Source organism: Sinocyclocheilus anshuiensis, unplaced genomic scaffold, assembly GCF_001515605.1.
Source record: "Sinocyclocheilus anshuiensis isolate Anshui unplaced genomic scaffold, SAMN03320099.WGS_v1.1 scaffold154, whole genome shotgun sequence".
Classification (NCBI taxonomy): Eukaryota; Metazoa; Chordata; class Actinopteri; order Cypriniformes; family Cyprinidae; genus Sinocyclocheilus; species Sinocyclocheilus anshuiensis.
In genome coordinates, this window is record NW_015546101.1 from 898990 (window position 1) to 912490 (window position 13501).

Here is a 13501-nt window from a genome sequence, read left to right on the forward strand (position 1 = left end):
TATATATATATAAATAATACATATATACATATATAATGTTTGTAAAATGGTACAGCTTTTTAAATATCTGAAAGTACACTCTTAATATCAGTCAGTCGAGCAGTCAAGCATTATAATATGATAGTCAAGTATTATTTAATAATAGAAGTTTAGTAATTAGAATTAAAACTTGGTAACCATGAACTTAGGACTGGTGCTGGTGCTTTTTTTGGTCATTCAGTGTTCCTGTAAAAGAAAACGAACAATAACACTGATAAGATATTATTATTATTATACGAATTCTACTAATAAGAACAATATAAAAACGCACTAAGGATTAATGAGCTACTGGATTCATGAATATTAATCAGGTTGTGTGCGTTTGCTCGAACTGATTCGCTGAAATCAAAACAGGGACGATAATAGGTGAGGACCAGCCATTGAGATTGTCATTTGCGCATTAGTTCCGTCTACTACAGGAAAACCCGGCAGTTCTTAAAAGCTGAAGAATTCCAAAGGAACTCTGTTATTTTTACAGGAAAGTACAACAAAGTATACCGTTTACATGTAGCACATCAATTCTGCATGTTATGTAAGACTCTCGCTCGCTCTCGCTCTTTGCGCGTGTGAGAGAAAGCGACGGCGAGTTGTGCACCTTCACACCAGAGTTTACGTTACGCCAAATACACAAAGCATTTTGTGTACACAATACCATTGTCCAAGCAGCCTCTATCTAATTTGATATCTAAAAAAATTGCACTCCTGAATTTGGATCTCTTTTAGCACCCCAACTTACTAATCATTAGAGCATGAATACTCTATTAGTAATACATTTAAAGAGTTCCAGCAAAAACTGACAATCTTATAAGTCTTTCCAGCTCTTCTAGAGCATTTCTGGGTAGGTTGCTATGGTGGTGTTTGGTTGTATTAAATTTATTTGTTTGGGATCAGGAGACAGACCGTCCTTCCAACAGCAATCCTTCCACCGTTTTGAGTAATTCTTTCTTTAATGATTAACAGAAAGCATCCATTACGGTTTACTATGTGACAAAAATTATATATTTAATGCTTTTAAATGACTGGGGTCTTAGATGACAATCCTCTTGCTTTGGGGACAATTTTCTTTTAAAATTTCATTAGCCAATGTAATTCCACTTTGAATATCAGCTTATACGAGTACACATGTGGTGTAATTAAAGGGGGAAAAATCTTATGGAACATAAGCACAGACATTTTGTTTTTAAGGAAGACTAAAGACTAAAATAACAATGTCTATACAGTCTTATATAAAAGTATTTAAAAAATCTTTTTTGAAGCAGTCACTAGCATAAACAAAATCTGCCTTATAAAATGCTATTTATAATAAAATGCAAGTGAGTTGGACTACATGAAACACCAAGTACTGTAAGCTTAATATGCATGCTTTTAGTTAATAAATAAATATGCTTGAAAGTGTGTATTCAAATGCAGGCACTCATCTGCATCTTCTTTTTTTCCACAACAACAAAACATTTTGACTATGATTGTGTAAAATGGCCACACCTACAGAGTTCCCACACAGAAAACACCTTATAATAGGACACCTCTTTGGGAAAGCGGTTGGCTAAGATCCTGCAGTGAAGTGATACTGCATCTATCCCCGAACTCTGGTTAAACAAACAAGTGAGTTCATCCACAGTATTGAGGTGGGCATCTGAAGCCCAGCTTGCTATAGCTCTGAGAGCTGGGGACAGGAGTCAAATGACAGAGGTAATTCTCTCTGACCTTCTCAGGGACTAACAAACCTTTGCATTACTTTTTCTCATCTAGGCTGGGCTCATTTTTCTCTTTTCAGCAATAAAAAGAAAGGAAACACAAATGTTATGTTTATCTATAGTCACTTTTGCTTATTAGTATGGTTGAATTGGATCACTAAAGGTCAGCAGCAAAGACATTGGTTAATAATATGGGATTAAATACATAAAGGATATGTGTGTTATTTAACATATTTAATTATTGCAGGCTTATTCTGAGTTTGCATTTCACTGTTTTTATGCATTTTGAGGAATACTGAATCTATTTTTGTGTAAGTGTGATGAGTAAATGCATGTACACATTTAGTCCACAACTACAGTAACATCGTGTTCACACAGCGCACACAATGCCTCTCGCGTTACTTGTAATGCATTACCCCCAACACTGATTATTTGATAAAAATGTTTGTGTGCTCACTTTTCTGATGAGCATGATTCTGTATATCTCATTTCTGTAAGCCTTCAGCGTACTTTAGAGCATTTGAAGTACATTTGTAAGACAGATGTAAGTGCCGTTATGTACGGAATCTTTGGAAACAAAACCAATGGTTCAGAAACAAATATAAAAGTGAAGAGAGCAATGCTACGCATTTTGCCGCCTTCTCCTGCGCCGTCGTTACCAAGCAACGGGGTAAACATCTGCTGGCTTGATGACCATGGTTTGGTCCCAAATAAAAATAATATGAACGCAGTCCTGCGGGGGCAGGGGGAGGGGGGAGCAATCGAGGGTGCTTCCACCTACATGAACACGGTACTTAAAGGAGAGACAGAAAAAGGTACTGACAGAGAGAGGAAAAGATGTCTGAAGCCAAAAAGATATCTATGGAAGCCCGTTTCCGCCACTGAATAAAAAATAAAAAAAGGTTACGCTAGAAAAGCAATGAGTGACATGCTGGCAAAAGTGCAGCATCAGCGATTAGAAGAGACAGAAACATCACATCAGACAAATCATCATCACAACACACAAAGACAATTATTTAATGTGCTGGTTCACCGTATGCCTGCTGCCTGGTATATTTATGCAGTTGGTGGAGAGGAAGAAGAGGGAATTTCATCGAGATCATGGCTGTGTGTAATCAATAAACTCAAGGCTAATATATACACTGAGCTGGTTTATGATCTCTTAACACCCTCGCTGTCTGCATAGCAAAGCCTATATCACTTTCTGTTATATCACCTCTCCCTTTTGAGAAGGTTGGGATTCATTTTCAGAGCCAATATATACTAAAAACTATGAAATTAGGAGAGCTGTAATCTATTACATAATGTTGATATGCACCAATGCTGTCCAGATATTGAAATTCTGGCAAGTACCAATAAGTCTATATGTATTTTCATATTATGGTCAATAACTGATAAATGGACAATATTAAAATACTCTTTTGTGTAAATACAATAAAAAAATAAAAATAAATAAAAAGTAAAATTAAATGGCATCACAACATTACAAAGATCCTGACACCAAGACAAATTCCTTGTATGGAAATATGGAAAAAAAAAGATATTATTTTTGACATTTGCTACAGATTAATAATTTATTAATAAAAAGATTAACTTTAAAGGGTCATTCAGCAGTTTTTTAGCTAGCGTTAGAATCACTGTTATCTGATTTCTTTAAGTACAGATACCACAAAAGTGTCAGATGCTGCACTAAAGACTATTGACGTGGATCAGCATGATCAGCTCTGAGTTTTATGTAAATTACACTTATACTAGTGAGTTTTAGGCTACGTCCACGCGAAGCCAGAGCTTTCCCCATCTGATCTTTTTTTCCCCTCGTCTCGAAATACCTGCGTCCACACGAAACCACAAAACCGACACAAAACGATGTAGTATACATGCCAGACCAGTATGTGGCGCTGTAATTCTGCCACAGAGACACTAAAAACGGAGAAGAAGACTTGGACTATGCGCATAAACTTTGCGCGCGGTATACAAATGAACATGGAACAATACATTTATTAATCTGTGTTAATGTTAGTTAATAAAAAGCCAATCGTTCAGTGTTTGTTCATGTTTTTGTTGCTGTTACGTAGCGGTGTCTGACGGTGTCTGACTAGGGGCGAGACGTGGGCTGATGACGTCATCGTTTCAGAAAATATGCGGATTCGCTGTCCACACGAAAACGCAAGGGCGACGTTTTCAGATTTTTCCACTCTGGGACCCGGTTTCAAAAAATATCGTTTTCACTCTCCCAAAACGTCGAATCTGTGTGGACGAAATGCCTATATGATACAAAATTTATGCGTATACAGCTAAACGCGTCTCCATGTGGACGGGGCCTTAGAGAGCGGTCTACACAATAATGAATTCCCTTACCTGTCAATTTGGGCATCACTACTTAGAATTTTCTCTGCCATCAGAGATTTCTGGTTTCAGATCTTTTATGCTTCTTCTACTGTTCTAATTCTTCCATTGTCTCCGATGGTAAAACACGATAATAAGTGTTTTCCACTGTCTAATTTCCACTCTTTGCATCTCCAAAGGCGATGCAATCTACAGAGGTGGTAAACAATGAACGCAAGCATTTTCTTCGACATTCAGTGACATTTACTATCCAGTCTTGGACCAAAAAAAATTATATATATATAGAATCTATATCCAATATGGACTGCTATCCTATATATTCTGCATCCCAAGTCAAAGCAATTGACTTGGAATGCATTTGTGGAATTTGTATGTATTTAATAGTCAAAGTAACCACTGTTTATGAGACCAAAGAACCCAAAACTGCAAATCACAGAAGGATTCCCATAAGATCAGACTGATGTGAGCTGAAAAGCAGAAAAACAGTCAACAAAATGACAAACTAACCTCCTCTAACTTCCTGCTGCTTTGACACTGATGTATACAGTTACTTCCCTAGAGGTTAAATCACAAGCTCTCAGTTCAGCTTTGTTTAGTTGAAGATGACACAGTCAGCCTATGCTTTTTGTCTTCCAAAGCCTTGCCAAAACCTAAAGGGCTTGGGGAAGTTATAGGCAGTTGTCTTACCTCAGTATGCCATCTTAAAGTTACCAGTCCAAGCCCTCATTCATGAATAACTGGGATCCTATCACTATTGTGCCCTTCAACTAGACACTTGAGTCTGGGTTGCTCCAGAGGGACTGTGCCATAGATTATATACTCAGTCACCTTGGATAAGAAAGTGACTGCTAATGTACGGTAATGTAATGTAAATACACTGCTCATTCTGACTATGACATCACTGCAACTCATGTGTGTGAGGACCTGTGACATTGCAGGAACAGTACAGAGATTATCTCACTTTTTCAGTAAGAGAAAAGGCAGACTGATCTGGGAAGAGATGTGAAAGTATTTACTCACAAGACTCACAATGACTAAGCTCAAGTCATACAGTGATGTGATTCCCCATGAATCTCCTGCATTGTTAAATATTCATTCACTCGTAAGCCTCTCTGCTTCTGCAGAGGGGAATGAGTGCGGCTGTGGACTCACCTTGGAGAGATTAGCTTCAGGGCTCATTCTGTTCCACCTCTGGCATGATGCTCCACTGCGGCTTAAACCGCTAATCCCAATAGGCAAAACACACCAAATGTAAAGCACGCACGCAAATACACTGCTTTCAGTCACAGACAACTGTTTGGAGGTACACCATCCCATATGTGTCTAAACTTTCAGTTGAGTTCCTGAGTTAATGTCAGAAACTAAACAAAACTGCATTCAGTGATAACCGAGAACACCAAGGCTTGTTATATGCAAACTATCCAGCAGTTAAATAAAACACACTGGCTCTTTTCACCAAGAAATGGGACAGAAGACCATTTGGGCAAGAGAGAATGGGGGGGGTTTCACTGCCTGATGTTGTGTTACAATTGAGGTCATACAGGGAATCTGTGTGCAGAAAAGAAAAAGTTGAGTATATCACATGCCCCATGTATATTTGTTATAAATAGTTTAGGGATCCACAATATATCTGTATCGTATTGATTATTGGTATTGGTTGATAGTGGATGTACACTACAGTTAAATAGTGTGGAGTCAGTTACAGTATTTAATGTTTTTGAATGAAATCTTCACCAAATCTTATGTTCACCAAGGCTGCATTTATTTGTTAAGCAGAGAAACTTATTTATTTATTACAGTAAAAAAGTAATATTGTGAAATATTTTCACAAATGAAAATAACTGTTTTCTATTTTAATATAGTTTAAAATTAAACATAATGCTTTATATATTCATAACCCTGCTCAATGTAATCTTAGCAAAGCTCAAAATGAACATCCATTTTAATATTGTACATTATATTGTTGTAATGCTTAAATTCATTTGAAGCATTAAAAAAATATATTTTCAAGGCTTTAATATCAGCAACAGTGTCAACTAGACATTTAATATTGGTGCATCCCTAAAATAATTGCTAATTTGATTTCAGAAACCAATAAAAGTGAAGTAGCCTACATCAATATTAATATGAAGGCAACTGATCCAAGGGCAACTTATTTACATTTAATGATGTCTGTCTGCTCATTAGCAAGTTTTATTAAATGCAAAAGATTCTCCAACCTCAGATAATGAATCTTCTCAGTAACACATCTTCAAATTAATTATAAGTGAAATTTTCTTTGACTAAGTTATAAGACATTCTCATGTAGCACGCTTACAGAAAAATGAATACATATGGCATCATTCAATGAGCACTTCAGCCTTATTACATAATTAAATTCAGCATCCAAACATAGTAAGGCTGATTCATGAATAATGATGTATTTAAAGACAAAACACTCCATTAGATGTGACAAATGGGCACTTCATATGCTGTGCCACACTTAAAGATCCAGTTAGGCACTTAAACATCAACTTGACTCACATTTTGGCCTCTCAGAACCCCTTTCACAATAGATGACCATCATGTTTGAGTACAATGGCTTCAAAAGAGACCTTTGATGTCCAAAGGGAGAAAGAGCCCTCTGAGATCATGCAAACAAGGGCCCTGTTTACACCTGATATCAACATCCATCTTGGATGATCCAGATGAGACGGATTGCTGTTTACACTGGTATTTCAGAAGTATTTCACCTGGTGTCTCAGAAGAATCTTTGCACTAAATATATATGATGCAGTCACATGGATTTCTGACTAGATCCGAATATGTTTTAAGTAATTGAATCGCACAACATTTGGACCCTGTTTTCACCTATGTTTAGTTTAGACAATTTAATGTAGCATCCGTTGTGGCATACTCACTCACTGATAACAATACTTCCTTTGTAAGCTGCTTCCTTTAGTCTCACTTCATTCTTTTATTTTCAGAAAGTGAAAATAAAAGTACGCTTGGGATGTGCTATTTTTAGGCTGCTGAACACTCTTTCACAAACATGCAGGCAAGAAGAAAGCAGATGGTTATGTGGACTTGCGTGTGTGTGTGTTTTGGTGTATTCTTTTGTCACGACACAAAGGAATACACTAGTGCTTGGGCATGTGTGTATGTGCATAAGGAAAAGTATGTACAGTACGGTAATCTGCACTTGAGCAGTAATTTCTGGTCTATGCTTACTCTTTTATCTTGACACACATCCAAGCAAATGTTGTCTAAGATGTCTACCAACACACAGAACAAGTCAAAACCAAACGTTCAATGTGAGGGAGCTGCCAACTAGCTTTCAACATTCAATCACAGGAACACACAGACAGATCTGTCCCATTGTAGGAAAGATTATGTCATTGAGCTTAGCAGGCTCAGGTATTCCTGTCCTTTGACTCTTGTCGTGGCCTAATGGTTAGAGTTGGACTTGTAACCGAAGGTTTTCATTCATTTTATTTCATTCAGATGCTCGTTCATTCCATCACAATATACTGAGAAAGGCTTGTATGTGCTTAATGGTCCTTAAAAGACCTGAAATCACAAGTCCTTGATGAATTATTACTGGATAAATTAATGTAGTTAAATAAACTTAAGCTTTGTTGAAAGGCATCTGTAGAAAGTTGCTAAAAAAAAGATATAATTTTGACACATGCCTTGGTTTATAAAAACAAAGGAAAAATGTGTTCACAGTAATGCACTTACAATGGAAGCCCATTGGGGTCAGTTTTAAACGCAGCAAATAAATGTTACATTTAATGTGTCGCTGGTCATTTGCATAAAGCTGAGCTCTGCTCAACTTTGTTTCTCTGCCAATTGTATCTTTTGCTTGTGTCAAAGAAACTCCAACTCTTGCTAAAAATGAATACTATCCTGTCACTTTGCTGCTGCAAATTGCTGTCAGTATGAGCAACCCTTTGGACTGTAAAAAAAAAAAAAAACTGTACAGATCAAGTTATTTTTTAAATGAATAATTCATGTAAGAATGTTAACAAAAATGCAAGCTTAACATTTCTGCTTTTAAACCCTACGATAAATATGCAGCAAAGACTTTCATGGGGAGAGGCTGTACATGTTTTGTCATTTTTATTCAGACTGAGGTACGAGTTGAAATTATCTTCTGTGGTAATCGACATCAAGCTACAGATGCTGTAGAGGGTAACTTGTATTAAACCTGCAGTAATTCTTTCATGAAGACCCAGTGCAATTTCATCAGTTTTTCTACTTTATCAGAGACTAAAAAATTAATATTTCTAAAATCCCTGTAGTGAAATAAAGACTACAAAAAAGGTTTGTGTCAGATGAAATCTGTAGATTAAATATAGAGGGGAATGTAGAGTAAAATAGCTGGCAGCTATATTAAAGTTACTACTGTACAGTGAGCAATGAACTGTTTATTTACTACTGAGATATTATGTCATAAAGCTGTAAGGGATCATAGTAAGACAAAATCTGGCATCAGAATAGTGCAAATCATATGACACGACGCTAAAGACATGATCACAAACCACAGAAACAGGAAGATTTCTGTCAGCGGGCTGTTTGCCAGACCCCAAAGTTCTAAGCCAAAGATCTAAGCCTGATCAATTTGTTTCCGCATTGCCTGGAGTGCTGAATCACTGGGGGTCTCCACCATTCTGTAATGCTCTGTAAAAAGTGTAACCTCAGGTAGAACAATCCAGGGTCAATCCTAAAGGAAAAGAAGACTGGATTTTCACAAAACGCAAGATCTATGAAGCACTTTTCCCCTCATAAATGCTCAGAGGACGAGTATTAAACCAAAACAAGACATAGAATTTGCTGCTTTGGTGTACCTTGTAGAGCGTCCTTGAGCTTGGGAAAGGCGCTATATAAATTAAACATATTAAGACACATCCATTCTTCCACAAACAACAATTGAGCAGGAAGAGCAAGACAGTTTTGGCTGACCTGCCGTGAGCGTGGAAGTCCAGGTGCAGGAACTGGTCCTGGTGAGACAGAGCTCTCTTAGCCCTCTGGTGCTTGCTGTGTAAGACGTCTGTGTCGTAGGACAGGCCTTCATAATGTCGAATATACTTGCTCAGGGATTTCCCATACTGACCTACAGAATAAAAGGAGGAAGAGAGAAAAAGAGAGATGAAAATCAGTGACCGGTTGTGGTCTGACTAGCAATTATTGAACACAAGACCTGGTGCAAAAATTTAACAGGTAAACTGTGGTGACAGAGTGAGGATAAACCTCTGTGACTTTTGGAATTACACTTTGAGCTGTAACATGATGACTCGTTATCTCTAAATTACAAGACTTAGGCCCGTTTCAAAAATCCTGTGTCTGCAGCACGTAAGCAAATCAGCATTACGGGGCATTGAGCTTTCATACTGACAGAGTTTCTGCTGCCTAACCAAATGGGTGACTGGACACGTGCCCAGGGCAATACGTCAGGGAGGTGCACCATGTAGGGCCAAAAAAAAAAAAAAGTGATTTCCAGTTCACCCCACTGAATTTATCCTTAAAATAACAGTCATAAATTATAAAATGGTTAATGGGAGCCAGCCAAACTTGAAAAAATTACAAACTAAACTAAAACTCAATCAGTAATATATGGCCAGCAATGTCACCATCCAGCAAAAGTGATTATGAATTTATTGCTGTCTTGGAGCTTGCTGCATGAAAAGCGTTTGTTTAATAGTGAATATTGACCTATTGTGCGTACCGTTGTGGATCCCGCTGTTAGCAGGGGATAGTCGCTGCATTTGGGGTAAAAACGAAGGAATTAGTTATTGTGTGAGGTGCCAAGAATATAAAGAGACCCGGGTTGCACTGTCTGTTCGTTCAATTGTCTGTGAGTGACGTCACCTCACAATACAAACATGCCCCATAGTATAGTCCCACCCCTGACAATGACTGATAGGTTTCTGTATAAGGCGTCGGAAATTTAAATGCTAAGGAATTGTGATTCCATTTGAGTTTTGGCAGGTTACAGGCGCAACACAGAGAGAGTGAAAAAGCAGACGTGGTAATTAATATTGCTATTTAAATATGACAGGCTCATAACTCTTAAGACATGGGAAATACAGTTGCAAATGGACTTGGGCAGTCACTGTGCATTCATGAAAGCGAAAACGCAAATGGTAATGCAACACATTAAACACATTTGAAAACAGGCCGCTATATCCTTCCATAGAAATCTGTAAATATGGGCATGAATCTGAATATGTGTGGCTTATGTGTGAAGCGAACCTTATACTGTCATAACATTTATTAATAAGAGGAACGGAGAACATAGAGAAAGAGAAAAAAAACTAACTAGGCCTAAACTGTCATGTGTGCATGAGGGCACTTATATTTTCCACTTCTATTGTGGGAAAGTACAGTATTCATGTTTTTCCTCCCATCCTTCCTCAGACTCAAAAAGCAACTTCCTGGCACAGTAGCATTTATTCTAAGAATAGCCTGACCTTAGCAGGGAGAGTTTACTTCGTCACGACACTATAGTATCTGCTCAAACAACAGTTGTACACATGAATTACCCACAGCGATCCATATATTTCATCTCACGAACAGCTTTTTTAGTCCCTTTCCTTCACAACCCTGAAATCTTGACAGTTATATACTCTTCTTATTTTGGACAGTGCAATGTAGTCTGACAGTGTATAAGAGTCTACAAGACAATGTGACTAATAACACTGTCCAACCTCTGGTTGACGTGTTTTCAGAGGAAGAACTCTGACACTGGCTTTCAATCAGTCAACACAACCCACAGAGAACCAACCTTTCTTGTTCTGAATCTAACTCTAGCTCCCCTGGGCTCCAACCATGTCTGCTATGACAATAAGCCTCAAGCACCAAACTGGCTTGAATAGAGCAGTTCCTTTTACTCTGAGAACAGAATAACAGCTGTGCAAGCGGGCCATCAGTGCTGACAGGTGAGGTCATGTCTGGAGATGGTCTGAACCGATTTATACCTCAAAAACTGAATATCACAGGTAGGGCTGCAACAAATTATTATTTTGATAATCGATTAATCTAACGATTATTATACCGATTAATCGACTAATCATCAATTAGTTCACTGATTAATTAGTAGACATTTATTGATCATTCAGCTTTTGCAATTAGTTAAAATATTGAGTTATACATATTCTAACAAATAAATGAAGGTAATCACTTCAGCTTTTGAAAGTCATATTATGTAATTACAGTTATACAATTAATTTATACAAATAAATATATTTGGCACACAAAATGAGATGGCGTAGCTGAATCATTCTGCCTAAAATATCTTATTGTAAGTCATATGGATAAGAAACAAAATAAAGGTTAAGTGTTAAGACATTTTATTTTTGGATAAACTAATATTCACAACATAATCTATCTTAAAATACCTTATAGGGTTATGATAATCAAAACAATCCTGAGCTAGATCAAGCTTTGATCTCTGCAAACCAAACTATAACTTTAATGAAATGTTTTTTTCCCCACTAATAAAAATATTTTATCATTTGTTAGCTCCACACTGGAGAGCTGCTTTTTAACTGAAAATCAAGTTGTAATTCTAAATGAAAGCAACACTGACTCTGGTTTTTCATGTTCAATAATAATGTAAAGCTGCTTGATTTAAGGCTATCTATTGCATAAAGTACTATATAAATAAACGTCACGTGACTGTACTTTACTGGAGTACTGAACTGCAGAGCTCGTGCAAACATCCACATCGCTGTAATCAGATGCGTTTTAAACTGCTACTTTCTTACCGCTGTCAGTTTTTGATGTGTTTATTTTGTTATTGACAGGAAAGCGTGCAGTATATAGTTACATATTCTCCCAAACGCTGCTCAGCAGCCTCAGGTTTGGCTGCGTTTGCTCTGAAGCGCTGCCGCTGTGTCTTCTTCTCTTGATTTGCATCAGGAGAGCTGAATTAGTCTTGCGCTACAGCGCCACACTGGTCAAACCGCGTTATTGCAGGCTCTTACATTAGGTCATAAGATCAAATGGCTACTCGACAACAAAAATATTTGTCGACAATTTTTTATTGTCAACGTTGTCGATAATGTCGACTAGTCGTTTCAGCCCTAATCACAGGCCAATTACTGCTGCAATCTAGTGTTCAAGAGTTGGCTCAGAGCTCTGCATGTTCTATCAGGAAGCATTTTATTTTTTTCTCCTCAACTGTTTATCAACTGCTTTCAAAAGCTTACCAGAGCACACAGAGAATACAGCAAGTTCTCAAAAATGCTTTAATATTATTTAAACTATGGCTGGGTAAAAAATATCGATTTCTTGATTTTAATCGATTATCATTTTTATGAAATGATATGGATTCATAAATCCCAAGAATCAATTAGTCTAGCCTGTCAGATAATGAACGGAACACTGTAGCGTGCCTCCCATTCAATAAATTGTAATAATCTGTGTGATTTGTTACTTTTGAGACGAAACAAATTCTGTCCATTTTATTACAATATTCAAATATTAAATGCCGTTTTGGTGCTGTTTAATGTGGAGTGACAGATGGCTGCGAACTGATCATCTCCTCCGCTTTAATGGCAGTTACAGCACGAAATAAACATGAATGAACATCTGAAGCTATGTTAAAAAAAAAAAAAAAAAGAGTACAACTTACCGAAATCCATATCCTGTCTCATGTAATCGCTCAATCGACAATAGCTTGACGACACATTTACCACAAAAAAACATATTCGGTGACCATGAACTCATTAGTCAGCTAGAAAAATGAACTCTAGAGAGGAGCATTTTGCTAAATATGCACTATATAACATCTTTAAGGCTGCAACAACTAATCGATAAAATCGATTATTATCGATTATGAAAATCAACGACAATGATTCTCATTATCGATTAGTCGGGTCTGCCCACAGTGCATGTCCAACTTCAGCCGGTCACATCAAATTACAACTGAATTACGCATTTCTATGGACAAAATGCATCTAAAAAATAGTGGAGGAAACAGAATGAGATGCTGCAGGAGAGTTACATGATCCAAGCTGCCCAAAACATGAGAATTCTTTATTTTAAGCTTTAAGCTAATGCATTAGTGTAATGGCTTGCCCTGTCAGGCGCTTTGACAGATGCGTGTGCGTCCTCAGCACAAAAAATTTCAGTTTAAGGTCAAATCCTTATGTATAAATGTCACAAATTCACGCGAGCATTTGCATTTTTGCATAAAGGTGCGTCCTGACAGTCTGTGTTAAGTTTTAAAGGGGTCATATGATGTTGCTAAAAAGAACATTATTTGGTGTAATGAAATGTGTTTATGCGGTTTAAGGTAAAAAAAAACACATTACTTTATTAATGTTATTATTGTTTCTCCTCTATGCCCCGCCTTTCTGAAACGCGTCAATTTTTACAAAGCTCATCGGTCTGAAAAGCAAGGTGTGCAGTGATCAGCCAGCTATCCAGTGCATTAT

The 13501-nt window shown here is 37.3% G+C and overlaps 1 protein-coding gene across 1 annotated transcript in view; it reads right to left on the reverse strand.

Moving 5' to 3' along the window:
• LOC107700430 (disintegrin and metalloproteinase domain-containing protein 10-like) overlaps positions 1 to 13501 on the reverse strand; it is a 78051-nt gene that overhangs the window by 38102 nt on the left and 26448 nt on the right. Inside the window, exon 2 of the mRNA XM_016502067.1 lies at positions 9024 to 9174. Coding sequence (XP_016357553.1) covers positions 9024 to 9174 — 151 coding nt within the window. The remainder of the gene's footprint in view (positions 1 to 9023; positions 9175 to 13501) is intronic.